The sequence below is a fragment of the Haliotis cracherodii genome, unplaced genomic scaffold (assembly GCF_022045235.1).
Source record: "Haliotis cracherodii isolate W230 unplaced genomic scaffold, xgHalCrac1.p SCAF_4, whole genome shotgun sequence".
NCBI classification, from domain to species: domain Eukaryota; kingdom Metazoa; phylum Mollusca; class Gastropoda; order Lepetellida; family Haliotidae; genus Haliotis; species Haliotis cracherodii.
In genome coordinates, this window is record NW_027266297.1 from 13,295,129 (window position 1) to 13,313,975 (window position 18,847).

Consider the following 18,847-nt stretch of genomic DNA (forward strand, 5'->3'; position numbering starts at 1 on the left):
AGTGACATACCGTATTCGACGTAATAAGCGCCCAGGGCGCTCTCAAAATTACAAATAGGGGGCTCTTATTAGAATATAATTTTGGTGAAAGAGTCGAAAGATCGTAAATGATACAGCCTGAAATGATACAAAAGAAAAGTCTGTGCGTATTATACACGACAGATATATTTTTCCAGAATTTAATTGCCCGTAATTAAGGGTGCATATAACACACAAGTGTGTATTATACACGAATAAATGTACACGAATTGTGTACATTGATCAGTCGGAAGGGTGCTAATTGGGATTGTTCACTAGCCGATATATTGAAAAATATCGCCGTGGGCGCTTATTAGAGCGGGGTGCTTATTACATCGAATACGGTAACTGGAATACTGTTCAAAGGGGTGTTAAACACAACTAACTCATTTCATAAATGTGCAAAAAGGAAGCAAGAGAATTTGTGACTTTACTCTTTTCCCATCCTTCTGACCAACTACAAAATAAAATAATTGATTTGTCTTATGTTGTATTTTCGACCACCGAACAAAGGTTTTTAGAGAAAAAATATGTGAACCAATTATTTAAAAATTGAGTTCGTTATAACCGTAGTTTATTGTAATTCTTTGTCAAGATCGAGCTTTAGAATTGTCCTTCACATTAAAATAGCCGAACATTCTGCAAACAATTTTATTCAATTGATACAGAGTTGGTAAGTTCACAGAAACTCAAAGAAATGATATCAACAGAATGAAAGATCTGAAGCAGAGAGTTCTAATTGATGTGAACTTGTTACACAATTGAATATAGTGTATGTTATAAATTCGTGTTTATTTGTATGTTCTATAGCTAGATTGAGTGTTCACATAAACTAATTACCGGTAATGTTGTGAAACAGCTGATCCATAGCATATGTCAAATGTTAGAAGCTGTCACTGTTTTGACAAGGATGCTCTTATTCTTTCATTTGTTTGCTTGAGGTATGAATTTCATTAATTGTGTGAGCACATTTTGAAAGTCAATTGTGGATATAATTCATATTAATTTCCAGCATTTTTGGTTTTCATATTAGTTTACATGGTATGTTTCACAGATAAATCACCAGGTTAAACTTACAAAACACCATTTCAAAGAATATCCACCCCTTGAATTTGTGTTCCATCCCTTAAATGTGCCATGACCTATGATCTTAAACTGTCAGCATAATACCTCTGCACGTGGGTTTCACAATTGTGGTAAACGTTAAATTGCATGGGCGGATACAGAGGGGGGTTGTGCACCCCCCCTTTTTATTTCGAATAAAATCTTTATTTCTGTATAAATTACCACCAAAGACAATAAATAGATCTTAATTGTGCCCCCCCCCCCCCCCCCCCCCCCCACCCCCCACCCCCTTTTCAAAAAAGCTGTATCCGCCCATGAATTGGCATGTTGTAATAAATCTGAAATACTGTTCAAAGCAGCCTCTTTCTTCAAAACCCATTGGGTTTACAGATCAGAAAAGGTCCACAGCAACCAATTCTGGTCTTAATGGATGAATGGATCTGGAGGTCTGACTCGGTGATCCCCTGATGGCATGGATCGTTGGTCATAAAATCAATCACTGATTTGTCTGGTCCAGACATCATTATTTATGGCCTGTCAATACATAGCTGGAATATTGCTGAGATTGGTGTTAAAAAACAAAACCAAACACACAAATCAAAGCAACTTCAAACACAAGTCACATTCATACACTTACCAATGAAAGATGATTTGACATAGATGCTTGACATTTTCCCAAACAGCCAAAGAGGAAGCTAAAGAAGAAGAAGAAGGGACAATTAGTCGCCCCACAAGTCCCAAGACCCCCGATGAGCAGGTCGAGGGTGACCCCGCCCCAGTTTCCAGGGAGACTACTCTGGTCAGAGGGGGCAGTGCCCGGCCAGGTGTGTATACAGTGTTGTGGTCAGCTCAGTATCATGGGTTCTGCAGGGGTCTAGTTTCAGCAAACACTTTTAATAAAACTTTCTGCTTTAAATGAGGACAGATTTTTTTGATAATGCAGATAATTTGTAATTATAGTTTAGTTAATTAGTTTTAAGGCTTTCTCATTTCTAATTATTGTCTCCCCGGTTTGAAAAACGACAAGTTAGACTTTTATTGAAAATAAGGGTAGTGCTCATCTTCGGAGCAGAACTCCAAAACCATCGAATATTTCATGTTGAAACCTTCTGTATAAATAGTGGTTAATTGGTGCCTCTTGATAATTTGGTATTTTCCTTTTTTTAATTATTTTTTTTCCACACTTACTAGTTGGACTTATTGGTTTTCGGAGCAGACCTCCAAAACTGTTGAATCTTTCTGGATGAAACTTGCTATACAGATCAGTCTAGTGCTGAACTGGTGCCTTTTGATGATTTGGTATTTTGAAAAATACTGAACAGTATTTTGTGCTTCACTGAACTAAAGTTATCAGATGGCAATGAACCAAAACTAAAAACTCCATTTCTGAATTGCACCAGACCGGGGGGATATGTCATCTCCAGATATCTCTTGTTTTCTATTTGTAGTTAATTCTAGCCATTTCTATTAGCAAGGATAATAAATTATGAGACAAAATTACTGTCTATTAGTCGGTGCTGATTTTGATGTTGAATCTTCGACATAGATTTTTGAGTATATAGGCAGAAACATACAGAGATGACAACCATTACAATTTGGGCAGATTCAGTACGATATTTTGCTCCCAATTCCACGAATACAAAACAGTGGATCCTATTATGAGTTTGGTCTAAAACTGTGCCTGTAATTTTGCCCAGTTAACAACAACTGCCATCTTTTAAAAACTTTTGGTATGACGAGGCAGGAGATCAAATTCCGGTCTCCAAGCAGATGCTCTCTCCACTAGACCACAGAGATTATTTACATTTGTCAAAACCATAGTCAAACATCCTTCTGGTGATCACTGGTATTTTTTTAAACTTACTGATTTTAGACCCAAGTTTCCTTGATATGTCCAATAGCCTCAGTGTTGGGTTGGCACCTCTGAACGTACCTAAATATCTTGCCTTTACACACAGTGTTGTAGCACAATATGTTTTATCCATCCTCAATTATCCACTGTATTATATATCTCCAGTATACTTTGATAAATACCATGGACCCATCGCTACCAAAGTTTTGTTTTGCATCTGTTTCCGATGACACGATGCTAAAAATAGTGCCAGTACTCAACTTGCCTTTTGCGTGCCACCTCCAATACTACTGGGGATGTCTTGCAGTTTAAAGATTTCCATTCCCGTCTTAATAGACTAAGTTATGGAACCATTTTTAACTTCTGTTAATTTGTAACAGTTTATTTTGTTTGATTTTTATATATCATGGACTTGCTAGTAATCAATCCCAATTGTGAATGTACAATGTGTTTGGTTGGAGATGAGAGTGATTGACTTCCAAACTTCCAAAACAAAGGTTTGGGTACAGAAGGGTCCGGGGTATTTGTCATTAAGGAGGGAAGATTTGATACTCTTTAAAAGACAAGAGGGTTATATCATGTATTGGAGGTTGTGTAGCCCTGTATCTGTCTGTATAACTTGAGTGAGCTTGTACCAAGCTTGTATTTAGCTAACCTTTTTGCTGTGTGTGTCTAACCCAAGGTTCCATCATTGTGAGATCAGTCGCAAGTCGACTGACAGGTAAGCTGCTTATGTATTGCATGACATGCTTATATAACAGCTAGCTTAGCTGTGCTTATGCCCTTAGCTATCACCTTTGTAGGAAGGTATTTACTTCCTTTCACATACAGGATTCTGTGTCTACATTTTTTTAAGTCACATGTCAGATGCATGGCTCATCACTTCGGGGACTCCACGCAGAGAAATAAGAAATATTTCTTCATGTCATATAAACCTAGTTTATTTTGGAGTAAAAGTTTTACTTTGTCTTTACCGGTACATAATATACATCTATATTGTGGTTAGAATAGGTTCCCATTTGGCCTGGGATGGGTAACTCGGGTACTTGGGTCGGGTGGGTCCTGAGTAGGTTCAACTTCACTGTATACATGATCAGATCGTTTTATACGTGTATCTAAATAGTTTTTGCCGGGGCTGCAGAAAAACAATTCCCATTCGGACATTTTGTACCCATTTTGAGACCTATAGCGGGTATCTGGGTAGGGCCGATTAATAGGGTGTGGGGTACACGGGTAGTTAATTTGGACTCGTCCGAGGCCTAGTTCCCATTACTATTGCTTGTCCAGAGAGGTGCTTATTGTGTGTCATCATGTCCAACGCCGTGGGACATTGTTCATAATATCAGCCACTGATTTGTTGCCCCAGGTTCTGTTATCTACCAGCTGCTGTGATATAGCTGGTACATTACGGACTGTGATGTATAAAAGCAAACATACCATACATCAGCAAAATTATGTTTTTTGTAATGAACATATATTAAAGTTCCAATATTCACGTACAAATTATGTGTAAGACTGTAAGGGTACCATCTGTATTTAACTTTGTTTTATATTGTCAATTCCTCACTGAAAACTTTGTTCCACGTAATGATAGCACCACTTGCATGTCTCTTTATGTGTTTTCCCAAAGACGTATATACGTCTTTGGTTTTCCTTTTATGTCAATTGGGGTTTTCCCTTGTCCCTTGGAGTTGTCTCCCTTAGCCTTCCAAGCTTGCCCTCTTTCTCGGTGCAAGTTCTCCAACAATGTTGATAAATTTACAAAATTTGATTTCCGCATTCAGTTTATAATAATCATAACCTATATTTAAACTTTGCAAAGGTCATTTCTATTGAACTGATAATAGGACTATAATGAGAAGGGTTTTGATATTAAGTTTTACATTATATCATTGAATCAAATGTGTAATATATGTCTTAATTAGTGACTGCCCAATTAATACCCTGTTAGTGGTGTTTGGGGGGCCTGAGATTTTGGTTTGTGTCAATATTCTTTTCAAGAAATAAAAAAAACCTTCAAAATGGGGAGCCAAGCACTTTTTTCCAACATGTCCAAAGTCCTTAGGCCTTTCATTTCTCCCGTACCAGACTATCTAATAGAAACACCCCTGCACTGTCAATCTCTGATCCTATCTACTTCACTTGTCTATTGGTAAACTATTCACTATCAACACACTGGCTCTCTTCTGTTGAAACGGCATTTATGCCTGTATAGAGCAGTGTTGGTAATTCTTCTTAGTAGCATCTTGTGTTCACAATATTGAAAGATTGATCAATCACCTTCTACTTGTCTCTTATCATCAACCTCAAGAGTCTTGATACTCCATCAAAGAAATAAATTAGGCAAATATTTTATATAATTTTATATCAGCTTTTGTAAAAATAGTGTTGCTGTTGGTGTTTAGTTGTTGTTTCTCTGATTCAGATTGCAGAAAAAGTTGTGATATAGCTGTCACTTCACTAGACTTTATTACTTCAGTGTGATATCATTGCATTCACTTTCACTATTCTTTGAAATAAATAATACTGTATCAGCAGTGTTTGTAGGACATGTATACATTTACTAGTCAGTTTCTTGTACATTAAGGGGGCAGTCGGGTAGCCTAGTGGTTAAAGTGTTGGCTCATCACGCCGAAGACCCAGGTTCCATTCCCGACATGGGTACAATGTGTGAAGCCCATTTTCCGGTGTCCCCCGCTGTAATATTGCTGTAATATTGCTAAAAGCGGCGTAAAACCATACTCACTCACTCACACACTTGTACATTAAGACCCAATACAAAGTGTCATTGTTGTGTATCATTTCAGAAAGTCGAGCAACTGTGGCCTCGTCTGTGGCTGGGTCAGAGAGTGTATTTGCCAGCAAGGAGACGGGAGTATCATCCATGCCGACTGATGCACAGGCTCATGACGAGGAGAAGATACTGAAGGTAGGGTAGTTGGTCATGCTGGAGTACATGAACATAAACACAGCCATATCATGTGTTTGGTGTTCAGAGAAATGGGGTTAAAACTCAAAACAAACATGGATAGAGCATATATGATGAACATTTGTCCTCGCAGGTTTGAATTATATACTGTCATACCAAATTCTCGCATGTAATAAATTCAGGATAATAAAATTAACAGATATTGCAAACTGATTATGTCGCCTCAGATGGACTTGAAAATTATTTTGTTATGTGAGAAATGAAGTGGTTAAACTCAGTGTCAGCTCCCCTCAGGTTATTGATATGAATTCACTGAGAACCAGGGTTCAATGTCCTCCACATGTACCCACGAGCACGGGTATGGTGCTGACAAACCTAAAATATAATCGGGGCGAACCAGGATTTGAAACCACGATCATGGGTTTCTGGTGTGCCCAAGGGACGCAATTCTGTCTGCACAGCAAACCAACTCATTAAAATCAGATCTTAGTTTTCGCTGCCTCTAAACAAAGATCTGAGGACATCCCATTACTTGTCATGTCAGAACGACCTTTCATCTGACGAATCAGAGCATCGCTTAGCAGATCATGAAAGTGATAGTTGGAATGGGGTTTTTTTGATCGTGCAACCTCGAAAAAAACCACACAGGATATTCCGAACAACAGTTAATGCGCTTCATGTCTGTGATCACACAAAATAGCCAATCTATTAGCCATTCCAGAATGTTGTTTTGTTCAGTTTTTAATTTTTTAATCGAGTATATCTCAAAATATGTTTCGAGGCGTAGTCACCAGTTTGAAACTTGTGCCATAAAGCTCGATTAAGCTGCTTTCTGATTGGCTCTTGCTGACTTCTTGTTAGTTATTCCATTAGTAGGTCAAAGTTCGCAAAAGTTCAGTCTGACGTAACCCATAATGGGATGTCCTCGGATCTTTGTTTAGTGGTAGCAAGAACTATGCTCTGATTTTAATGAGATTTCACAGCGAATTGCGGCGGCTTAGACGACCTGGCCACCCGTGCCCCCGTACACTGCATGTATAGCCACTGCATTATTATGACGGGAGTATTGCTAGAAAGGTTTACAAAGTCCCTCACACTCACTGAGGAGGGAAATGCTGGAAAATGTTGACTTTGTTAAATCTCATTCTCTCCATTGATAATTATCATGTATTTTTTCCAGTCTGAGAACCTAAAGCGTGACCTATTCATGATGGAAAGAAATCTTAACTTGAACTCATACCAACCCAAACAAGCCCTCTATAGAGGATACGGCATCATCACAGGTAAGCTGAACATTGCAGTTGGGTTCAAGAACTAAGTTTTAGCAAGTACATGTTATATATTCACATTTGCCAATGCTTGGGGAAAAATATTTCCTATGGAGAGGACCAACAGTGTGACATCAAATAAGTACATCTACAGCAGAAATTTATGGTTTTTTTTATCTGTATTAGCTAAATTAGTGGGGGCAGTGGGGTTGTTAGTGGTTAGGGCATTTGCTCGTCACGCTGAAGGGACAGGTTCGATCCCCACATACATACAATGTATGAACCTCACAATGATATTTCTGGAATAGGCACGTGAAGATCCAGTAGAATAGGTCTTCAGCAACCCATGCTTGTCGTAACAGGTGACGATGCTTGTAAGAGGTGACTAACGGTACTGGGTGGTCAGGCTCGCTTACTTGGTTGATGCAGGTCAACGTATCCCAATTGCGTGGATCAATGCCCATGTTGTTAGTCACTGGATTGTCTGGTCCAGACTCAATTATTAACAGACCGCTGTCATATAGCTGGAATATTGCTGAGTGCAGCGTTAAACAAGAAACAAACAAATATTTCTGGAATATAGCAAATAGAGTAACAATGGCGTATAAACGTACTTGCTATGTATTTAGTGATAAGATACTATGATCTTCTGGTAATGGGTTGGAATACTTGGTCTCCTAGCACCCTCTATTACTCAAGTAGCAAATGTCTGAAGCCCTGGCAGACCTTATTCCACAAAGAGGCTCAGCTCTAAGACGGTCATAATTCACGTGCACTAACAATCCGGGTTAGAATAGGTCTTCAGTAATCTGTGCTTGCCATAAGAGGCGACTAACAGAATCGGGCAGATAGATGATCATGATATGAATCACTGGATTGTCTGGTCCAGAGTCGATTACTTACAGACCACAGTCATATAGCTGTAATGTTGCTGAGTGCTGCGTTAAACAATAAACAAACAAAACCATACATTGACAAAAAAGAATGGGTTGTAATCATCTCAGCACTAAGATTGTTCCCACATTCACCGTCATATAACTGAAATATTGTAAACACTGGCGGTAAACCTGACTCACTCACATTTTCCATCAACAGATATAGATCGAGAGGGCTCCAGATTGTTCCCACATTCACCGTCATATAACTGAAATATTGTAAACACTGGCGGTAAACCTGACTCACTCACATTTTCCATCAACAGATATAGATCGAGAGGGCTCCAGATTGCACCAACATTCACTGTCATATAGCTGAAATATTGTAAACAATGGCTATAAACCTGACTCGCTCACATTTTCCATCAACAGATATAGATCGAGAGGTCTCCAGATTGTTCCCACATTCACTGTCATATAGCTGAAATATTGTAAACACTGGCGGTAAGCCTAACTCACTCACATTTTCCATTAACAGATATAGATCGAGAGGTCTCCAGATTTCACCCACATTCACTGTCATATAGCTGAAATATTGTAAACAATGGCATTAAACCTGACTCACTCACATTTTCCATCAACAGATATAGATCGAGAGGTCTCCAGTATGACCCAAACCAGTGTGGCTGACATGGGTCCAAACCTGGACCGTCTGTGGTCCTACTCCTGCCCACTGACCAAGGGCCGGAATGTGTCCTGTATGACTTGGAACAAACTCAACCCTGTGAGTAGTGCATATCACAGGAGGATATTGAAACTGTTTCTTTGGAACATGAAAATGTCATTTTCCTTCCATCCTAACCATATTCTCTTACTGTGTTCTTGTGGGTAGTTTTAGTACTGGGAAAGTTGTCAATAACCCATGCTTGTTGTAAGAGCTGATTAAAAGGGGATCAGGTGGTCACAATGGTGTACGAACAGGCTGGGGCACTGCCAGGGAAGGCCTGTTAAGTCTGCGGCATCCATGCCCTCTCTCCGTGAGCTGGTGGATAGAGTGCAGAAAGTTTGTGGTTCAATCCCCAACCGCATCATACCAAAAGACGTTAACAGATGGCACTTGTTGTTACCCTGCCTGTCTCTCACAATAGTCCAGACTAGTAAAAGTGACTTGTAAGTACATTGCATGAGGAAGATAGTTTTTACTTGAGTTGGATATTTACAGAACATTGAGGTAACATGAGGTGTCTCAAATATGAAAAACTTGGGCATTCAAACAGGAATACAAACAGATCCTCGTCGTCCACAGTTAAATTACATATTCTACCATGAATTTTGACATCACACGATTCTGATTGGTCAGTCAGAGGCTATTAAATCAAAATAACCCCCCTCTGATTGAAACAGATGTTTTGACGGCCGCATCACTGCGGAAGCTAATATTCATAGAATAGTACTATTTTCAGTCATTGTCGGTAGGCATATTAAAATAATTACATCTACAATTACAGGTTACAAAATGCGAAGTTGCAGTTACTACTATATTCAAAGAATGTATGGCAATACGTTTTGTGCAGGAAACACGATAGAAATCTACAAAGAGAATGTATTTTAAGTTTTGTAGACAACAGAGCGCTTGGAATTTGGTGCTTTTCTATATACAACTGTGACGTCATCTTTTGCATCACAATGAGCGATATGACGTCATAATGGTGACATGCAGTGTAGAACGAAAGCTTTGCAATTTATGATTAGTTATGGTAGAATGTTCCCTCTATGCACTGAATGTAACATTTGGTCTTCAGCAACCCATGCTTGACGTAAAAGGCGACATTGCTTGTCCTAAGAGCCATCTAACGGGATCAGGTAGTCAGGCTCGCTTACTTGGTTTATGCAGGTCAACGTATCCGAATTGCGTGCATCGATGCTTATGATGTCAGTCACTGGATTGTCTGGTCCAGACTGGATTATTTACAGACCTCCGTCATATGGCTGGAATATTGCTGAGTATAACAAACAAACAAACAAACAAACAAACACTACCTCTACTGTATGCATCTGACAAGAAGATCTAGCACATTGATGCTTTTCATTTCCAGGACCTAATTGCAGTTGGATATGGTCAGTTTGAATTTACAAACCAGAAAGGAGGTTATATTTGTGGATGGTCGCTGAAAAATCCAGAGGTAAGTTTGACTTCAACACTCTTTGGAAAAGGATTTTGTTGATGAAGTTGTTGTTTTCATAGATTTTTCTTCTTTCTTGGCACGCCATGGTAGAACAAGTCACTGTTACCAAGTTCACAAAATTCACGCTAGTCCTCTAACCAAGACTACTAAGTTGTGCTGAGGGCAAGTGAAAATGCAACCATGGTTGTCCTCATTGACGAGTAGCTTTGAGGGCAATAAATCTGAACCAGTTCTCCATGCTTAAATTTTGCTACGAATTGGATCTGAATAAAACTGACACACATGTAAACATAGTAAATGTTCTTGTCTCATTCAAGCAGGACTAGCTTAAGACTCTGAGGACTGCTATTGAAATAAGGTTTACAATAGATAAGTTTAAAAAAAATGTATTTCTAAGACTGGCATTCCATTTTTGTCCAGAAGTTTGGGTGGTTTAATACTATGTGGAAACATGGCTGATTGTGTGCTATCATACGAAGCGCCTTGGATTGTTGCTCATGCTGTGTCAATATAGCTTACTGTGTTATCAAACAACATTCACTCACTTAGTGAAATGAGTGAGTGAGTTGGGTCTAACGCCGCTTTTAACAGTATTCCAGTTATATTGGGGTGTGTCAGCTTAATGTGGGAGGAAAGCCCGAAGTGATGCAGGTCACAGACGTTTACCACTTCGGTGAAACCCACAAGCACAGGTATGGTGCTGACAAACCTAGAAACATAATCGGAGCAAAACGGGGTTCGAACCCACGATCATAGGTTTCTCGCGTGCCAGTTGCCTCTTTCCTGTGGTGTTTATGTTTGATATATCCTGTTTGTGTCCCAGTTCCCTGAGAGGGTATTCACATGCAAGGATGGTGTGACAGCGCTGGATTTCTCTACAGCAAACCCTAACTTACTAACGGTGAGTATTAAGCCTACCCAGAATACTTTATGTGATATGCAATAAACCAGGCCAAATAGGAATACAAGTCTGCTTATATAATCTCTTACTCTTATGAGCATTATCAGTTTGGTAATGAGAAACATGTTGCATTTAGGCCATGCTGTGTTATTTATGCCTTGTCTGGAAAAAATCTGGTCCAAAATCCTTGAAATCATAAATACATTGGCTTCTTAAGCAATGCCATTTTGGAAAAGGGGAGACTTAAAATTGGTCTGAAGTTTATTTGTTTTGGATTTAATGTTTATCAGGGGTGTGGAGAATATGAAAGATTGTTTTTAGTCTAACATTTATTTGTATTTTCTGTTTCCAGTGTTATGGATCAAAGTTATTGTGTGTTTTGTCATGTTTTAAGTTTTTCTTTTGTTTTTCATGTTTATTTTCTGCTCCAGGTTGGAATGTATGATGGTGGAGTGGCTATCTACAATGTCCGACACATGAAAGATGAACCAATTGTGGATAATTTGTGAGTTTAACATAAATGTTATTAGTTATGGTGTCTTTCATTGTCATATATTTTTCTGCTAACCTAATATGACACCGTTTATGACAATGAAAGACACCATTACGAATTTATTATGTTTTCACTGTCAGGTATCTTTATAGCACATGTCAGGTCAAATTGGAACCTTGACTGTACTGTTGACGTTAAGGGTCAAAGGGAGACTACTCTTCAAACCTTAGAGGCTCAACCTTGTTGAAATTAATCTTAATCTTTATATAGAAAAAAAATCACCAACATGAATTTCTTTTCAAAATTAATGTCCTTGCACATCACAGGTAATGATATAAAAATGCAAACCAGTGTCGATTAATGAATTTCTGTAACAAAATTTTCACAGAAATATTTGAGGTGAGTGTTGGAAAATCCAAGATGGCTGTTACTGATGGTATATGGCCTCCTGTTAGGTCAGTAAGAAACATCCTTGATTTTTACTGTCGGCATACAATATTCATATGGGGTGAGTTCTGCACTGTGATTGGACAATCTCACTTTGAAGCATAATAAGTTCATATATTGCCAAGTATTTTCGTAAAAAACTCCCTGCTGTCTTACCATGGTCCAGAATAATATAAATCTGCTAGACTGAGGCTGATTAAAATTCAGGAAGGACTAATGACACTTCCTTATTGATTATAACTTTACTATCAGGTAGATGGCAACTCTGTACATATCATGCTTACGACCTGGCCGACAATTGGTTGTTGCCTTCTTAATTTATATTAAACTCTCAGGACTGATAAATTTAGGCTTGAACTGTTAGCAGACGTGGTTTGCACAATGTCATCAGGTTTATTTATTTTGTTGTGTGGTGAGTAAATATATAGGTAGTCATCAGGTCAGTATATTGCCAAACTTTGTCAATACCACTAGGTAGACACAATTTTATGGATAACATCTTCTTTAATACTGTAAAAAGCGACATTTCGGTAAAGATCCTTATACCGTTGTCAAGCAAGGCTGAATGAGGGACTTACAGAATATATATGGTAGGTGAAGGATTAACAGTGGAGGATTAACAGTAACAACAACTCCATATATGAATGGGATAACATGGGTAAGGTGTTGACAACAACGGGATAATACTGTCACAACACGATAGTACTGTTTGAAATCACAGACTGATACATGGGTAGGCATTGTGTGTATATCATCAGGTGTAAATTGATGATATATCAATACATTGTTCAACCATATATATATCGATGTATAATTTGGCTTACAGCGGGTCAACGGGTAAACATACAGCGCCAGTCTGGCAGATCAAGTGGATTGAGAAGGAGCGAGGGTCCGGGGACGAGAGGTCAGAGGTCATTGTGTCCATCTCCACAGATGGACGGGTCACACAGTGGTCAATCAGGAAGGGTTTCGAAAACTATGGTCAGTAAGAACTAGAACACGAGAATTAGAGCCCTGTTAATTGGTATTCTGAATGCTGCAGTGAAGTACGCTGGATGCCATGACACTTTCTTTATTTTTCATCTGTTTATCTTGCAAAGAGTGACAATCAATAAAATATTGAGCCCTAAGCTTATAAGCATGCATTCTATGTGTGGTGGCACCATCTGTGATATAACAGAAATACTGTTCAGAGTGGTATGAAACCCAACTCACTCAGTCATACTGCTGTGTTTATTTAATTTTCATCTAGACCGTGATCCCTGGCTGCGTCATACCAAAATATAGTACTTGTTGTTACCCTGCCTGGTGCTCGGCATTAAGGGGCTAAGACAAGGACTGGTTGGCTCGGAGTCAGTATATATTGGGGTATTCATGTTAAACTGTGGCATGGTATCTCAGTGGGCTAGCACTATAAATCGGCATCAGTCCGGACAAGTAAATGCACTCGCGCACACACACACACGTTTTTACCTCTCCTGATCTAATTTTCAGGTATGATATTGTGAGAAACATCTACCGACACCAACAATAATAAAAAAACAATTAATCATTTGTTATAGGTAATACCTTTGAAATTACATGTACTGTACCAAATGTTGTTGAAAATATCTAAAAAAAATTAGACAAAAAATTATAATGGGATTACTTGTTCCACTTAAAATATCAGTGAGAGATGTAATTAGACTTTGCTTCTCTTCATGGGTACATCATGTTGTGTGTGTGTTCCGGGGCGGTCGAGTAGCCTAGTGGTTAAAGCGTTCACATGTCACACCAAAGACCTGGGTTCGATTCCCGACATGGGTACAATGTGTGAAACCCTTTCCTGGTGTCCGACGGCTGGATATTGCTGGAATATTGCTAAAAGTGGCGTAAAACCATACTCACTCACTCATTTGTGTTCCCCGCTGGTACTGGTGCAAGAGGAAAATGACACCAATACATTAACGCTGCGGCATGGGTATGGGGTTTTATTTCAAGTTCAAATCCTCATTATTATTGTGTTATTAAGAAAGGTTTTAGCTATGTGAACTCAACACAATGAGGTTACTTCAGATTTGATGCGTTTGAAGAGAGTGACCACCAGAATTGGAGGCAAGACAAGAGAGAAGAAAGGGGAAGCATTTATCTCCCGACAAGCTGGCGGACTCTGTTTTGACTTCCACTCAAGAGAAACCAATATGTAAGTGTTCTGAGATGAGTCAAAATAAGGTGCTGCAGTTCTCTGGGCAGAGTTGCCTCCCTTCACGTGTGTCAGAAACTTACTATCATGGGTTTGAATCCCAGCTTCGTCCTGATGATGTCTCTCAGTTTGTCAGCATCCATGCTTGCTGGTTCAACCAATCTGGTAAAGGTCTAAGACCTGCATCACTTCAAGCTTTCCTTCCACATCAAATTGACACAAAGTGATTTCACTGGAACACTGTTTGAAGCGGCGTTAAACCTAACTTATTCACTATTAGGTAACAGGATAGGATGAATACTGCTCAATAATTGTGAAATCATTCTTGGTGCAACTTTCAGCTACCTTGCTGGTACAGAGGAGGGCCACATACACAAGTGTTCCTGTTCCTATAACGAGCAGTACCTGGAGAGCTACTCAGGACATACGGTGAGTGTTTGATTCTGTTTATCAACCCTGCACTGCAGCTTTTGGAGCAGGTTATTGCCCAGTTTTGAGATGATGCTTGTTGGTTGAAATGGTCTCCTTCCGAATTTTACCTCGATGTAACTGTTTTACTGTTCACTCACTCACTCATTCACTGGCTTGATATATTGTGTACATAGTCCAGTATTGTTGGCTAATGGTAGAGGGTGTTTCCTGGGACTAATTGTGTGTTTAATCCAGTATTGCCACAACCAGTGTATGTTGGTGTATGTTCCAGAGCCCAGTGTACAAGATCCAGTGGTCACCTTTCGTGCCAGACATCTTCCTGAGTTGCAGTGCTGACTGGAGCATCAGACTGTGGCACCAGGATCAGCAGAAGCCAATCCTCACCTTCCTCTCGTCTACAGTATGTTCACTCCATCTTATGACTAATTCGAGTCCTCTGTGAAATATTTTTAATTTTAGAAATTCAGATTTACGATTTTCCTTCTAGCCAGGCCCGATTAGAAGTTCATATGGGCTATATATGAAAACTATATGATTCAACAAAGATCCTGTTCTGTCCAAAGAAAATTCGAGCTCTGAATTTGACAGTGTGTTTTTGGTTCAATGAGAACCTTGTATTTGTACTTTCAGAAAGCTGTAAATGACATATCGTGGTCTCCGAGGTCATCCACAGTGTTTGCTTGTGTCAATGAGGGAGCGGTGGAAGTGTGGGATCTCAATGTCAGCACGTGAGTAGTGACCCTTGTTGCTGTTTCTCCCACTGTGACAAGTTAACATATTGTTAACATATGTGAGGTGCTGTGTGTGTAGTATTGACATTAGATTGGGGATGTTAAGCCCAAACTTAAGTCTATTGATGATCTGTATCTCAAAATTACGGGCATTATGTTTTAGGTTTGTCAGCACCATACCCGTGCTCATGGGTTTCACCAAGGTAGTAAATGTCTGAGATCTGCATCACTTTAGGCTTTACTCCCACATTAAGCGGACACGCCGTGATGTAACTGGAATACTGTTCAAAGTGGTTTCAAACCCAACTCACTCACTCAAAATAAGGGGCACATGTGGCTGAGTTGTCAAAGTTGAAGCATCATCTTGTGCGGAGTTGCATTTCTTATCTGTGCCAGGATCCAATGATTGTGCATTCAAATTCCAGATTGCCCACAATTTTTATCATTAGTCTGTTAGCACCATGGCCATGCCGATGTTTTTCAAGAAAGAGAAATCCATGGTTTAGTCAGTAGAGTGTCTGCAGTTGGTTCAATCTCCAGGCCATGTTATACCAAAATATGTTTAAATATGGTACCTGTTATTACCCTGCTTGGTATTTGGCATTAAGGGGATAAAACAAGGACTCGACAGTGTACTGTGTCTGAATGGTGTAGCCATGTTAAACTGTGGGATAGTATATCAGTGGGCTAGCACTATAAAACAGACATTACTTCCAGACTAGTACAAGTAGCCACACACATGTAGGTACATCATTATACAAGTGCAATAGTCTTAAACATGACATGAAACCCCATTTTGCCTTGCCCCAGAAGGAATTATGTAGGACATCATCACACTGCGGCTTCCTCCTATATTAACTCTGTGACAGCGGAAACTCTCACTCACTAAAAACTCTGTTTCTTTGTCTCTGTTACATTGGTTGCCACTTTCATGTTCTGTATTACAGTTTAGACCCTGTGATAATCAACAATCCTACAACGGACACCAAACAAGTATCTGTCACATTTGCCAAAAACTCAGAGGTAAGAATCTCACTGTTGCCTAAGAATTCCACACCAAATTTTTGCATTTTGATATGACATGCAATTATGTTATGCAAAGCTGTTGTTTTCTAAAGGTGTTTTTTAAAAATATAAACCAAATGTGTCTTCCACATGACTGTGAGTGTTGGTTACTGGTACTGCTAGCCTACAACTGATGTTTCTACTGCAGTGTATTCTGGTGGGAGACAGCGAAGGCCAAGTGACAGTCTACCAGCTCAGGTGTATGCCCAAGCCTCCAGTCGATCAGGTCAGTCTTAAGCATCTTCTTTTACTCAAGGGGCAGCCCATCAGGAATGCATATTCATCCCCAACCTATTCTTGTTGTAAGAGGTGACTACATGAATCAGTGGTCAGGTTCATTAACTTTTGTACCAATGCTGGGGGACACTGCTCAGTAAATCATACACTGGTTTCTCTGGTTGAGACTTGAAAAAAACAACTCAAGGGGCATGGATGGCCCAGTGGTCTAAGGTGCTGCAACTCTATGTGCTGGAGTTTACTAGGATATGCTAATCTCAGGTTCAAAGCCAGATTTGCCTCACATCTGATCTTTGATCTTAGAGGTGAAGGCTTAAATCCCAGATTATTTTCCTTGTGTATCCTTTCAGTGATTTTATTGCTTCTGTGATACAGCTGGAATGTTGCTGACAATGACAAACAATTATTACACCTATTGCCTTCTGTCTTGTTTACCCATAACATCCTATCGTTCTTTTCCTCAGGTTGCAGCTCTGAATGGGGTAATCAAGGCCTCTCTAGCCAGCCAGTTAGATAATGTATCAAGCGCACAACCCAAGGAAAGCAGCGATGACTTCGATCTGGACATCTGAAGACCTTTCATCAGTATTACTGTATCACTCCTAAACACAATCTAACCATCTCAGAGTACAGTAGTGGTCTGAACATTTGCGAGAAACAGAAACTGATCTCATGTGAATTCATCACTACTTGCTAGTAACTGCTAGTAATTTTAAACTATATGACTTTGAAGATTTGTCGTTCCTCCATCTTGGTATGAAGACTTTTCAAGATTGTCCAAGTCACCTGAAGTCGTTTTTGTGCATAATGGTGTAAATAACAAGCCATGATGTTACCATTCCAATTGTTACCACACCAATATGTTAAAAAGGCAACATATGAATTGAATTAAAATCATTCTTTTTTCAAAAAGATTGCAAAGTTCATTTTCAGTCCAGTGATCAGTTTTAAATGGTACATTTTTAAAGGTAAAATGAGGTTTGAGTAACTTGTAAAAGCACTAGGTCTATGGTATATGATGAATTAGCATAATGCACAGTTACTTATTTTTGCTAGTATATGGACAAAGGGACAAAGCTGAGACACTGAACATCACAATGTAAAAGAATAAAATACAAAAATACCAATATGTTAGTAGTAACATTTTAATGGAATTTTTAAAATTATTATGTCTCAGTTTTACCATGACCACAAAATAGTATTGATGAAAGAATCACTGGAAACTGCATCTTGGTAATACTTAGTGATGAAGCAATAGAGAATATTGCCCTCCTATATGTGTTACATAAAGAGAATAAATAAAGGTGAAACATGAAAACAGTATTGTATTTCAATCAGTATTTGTCAGTCCAGAGATGCTGAAGATGTGTGTATTCAGCTTAATCAGAAACAATCTAAATGCACATATTGTTGATGCTGAGTTTGAGCTTTTGTCCTATGAAGTTCTATAAACATAAAGCAGTTAAGTTAAGATTGGAGTGTGATACTAAAGCATACTAATGCACCCCTTTCTTTTATTTCTTATTCATGATTTATTTGTGTCATTTGTCATAGTAACTGACATTGTTAATATTCATGACCTAAGGCAATGCAATAATATATGACCTAAAATATTACTGTATCTTTCATATTTGTAAATAATAAATGCATCTTGGCCAGCATTACGATCTTTAACAAACTTACAGACCAGCTTCATGACGATGTCATTGATATCAGATCTTAGTACTTGCGAACTTAGCCAGCACTAAGATCTGATTTTAATGAGATTGAGCTTCATGATAATTTGAGGGGGAAATTAAAGAATCACACGTACTATTTCAGGGGGTCTCGTGAAACATTCCATCCATATTTATCTGTGATACAGGTTTGTGCAGCATGACTTATTTAAGATCTTGTTATTTAATGACTTATTGTTTTTCCATCATGTATATTACTTATACATTGTTCAAAGAATGTTCTGTTTTATGCAATTCAAACTTTGCATAAAAATGAATAAATTTAAAAAAAGAAGTTGTTTTGTTTTCACAAGTTCTACAGACAAGTACAGTTGATGCAAAGACTCATTATCAGTCGGTTCTACAAAGCATCTTAGGATTACAATGTAACTCACATACTTTACCAGACTTGACAAATGTAGCGCACACTTTGTGGAACGGGCCATGATGT

The 18,847-nt window shown here is 38.8% G+C and overlaps 1 protein-coding gene across 1 annotated transcript in view; it reads left to right on the plus strand.

The window, feature by feature from the left end:
* The window catches only part of LOC139478564 (dynein axonemal intermediate chain 4-like), a 33,376-nt gene extending 14,781 nt beyond the window's left edge, over positions 1-18,595 (plus strand). Inside the window, exons 9-23 of the mRNA XM_071261097.1 lie at positions 1,767-1,907; positions 5,743-5,864; positions 7,045-7,147; positions 8,652-8,791; positions 10,104-10,190; positions 11,017-11,094; positions 11,526-11,599; positions 12,861-13,015; positions 14,090-14,216; positions 14,558-14,645; positions 14,920-15,048; positions 15,279-15,376; positions 16,327-16,402; positions 16,593-16,670; positions 17,146-18,595. Coding sequence (XP_071117198.1) covers positions 1,767-1,907; positions 5,743-5,864; positions 7,045-7,147; positions 8,652-8,791; positions 10,104-10,190; positions 11,017-11,094; positions 11,526-11,599; positions 12,861-13,015; positions 14,090-14,216; positions 14,558-14,645; positions 14,920-15,048; positions 15,279-15,376; positions 16,327-16,402; positions 16,593-16,670; positions 17,146-17,253 — 1,604 coding nt within the window. The 3' untranslated portion in view covers positions 17,254-18,595. The remainder of the gene's footprint in view (positions 1-1,766; positions 1,908-5,742; positions 5,865-7,044; positions 7,148-8,651; positions 8,792-10,103; positions 10,191-11,016; positions 11,095-11,525; positions 11,600-12,860; positions 13,016-14,089; positions 14,217-14,557; positions 14,646-14,919; positions 15,049-15,278; positions 15,377-16,326; positions 16,403-16,592; positions 16,671-17,145) is intronic.
* Positions 18,596-18,847: the final 252 nt, after the last annotated feature.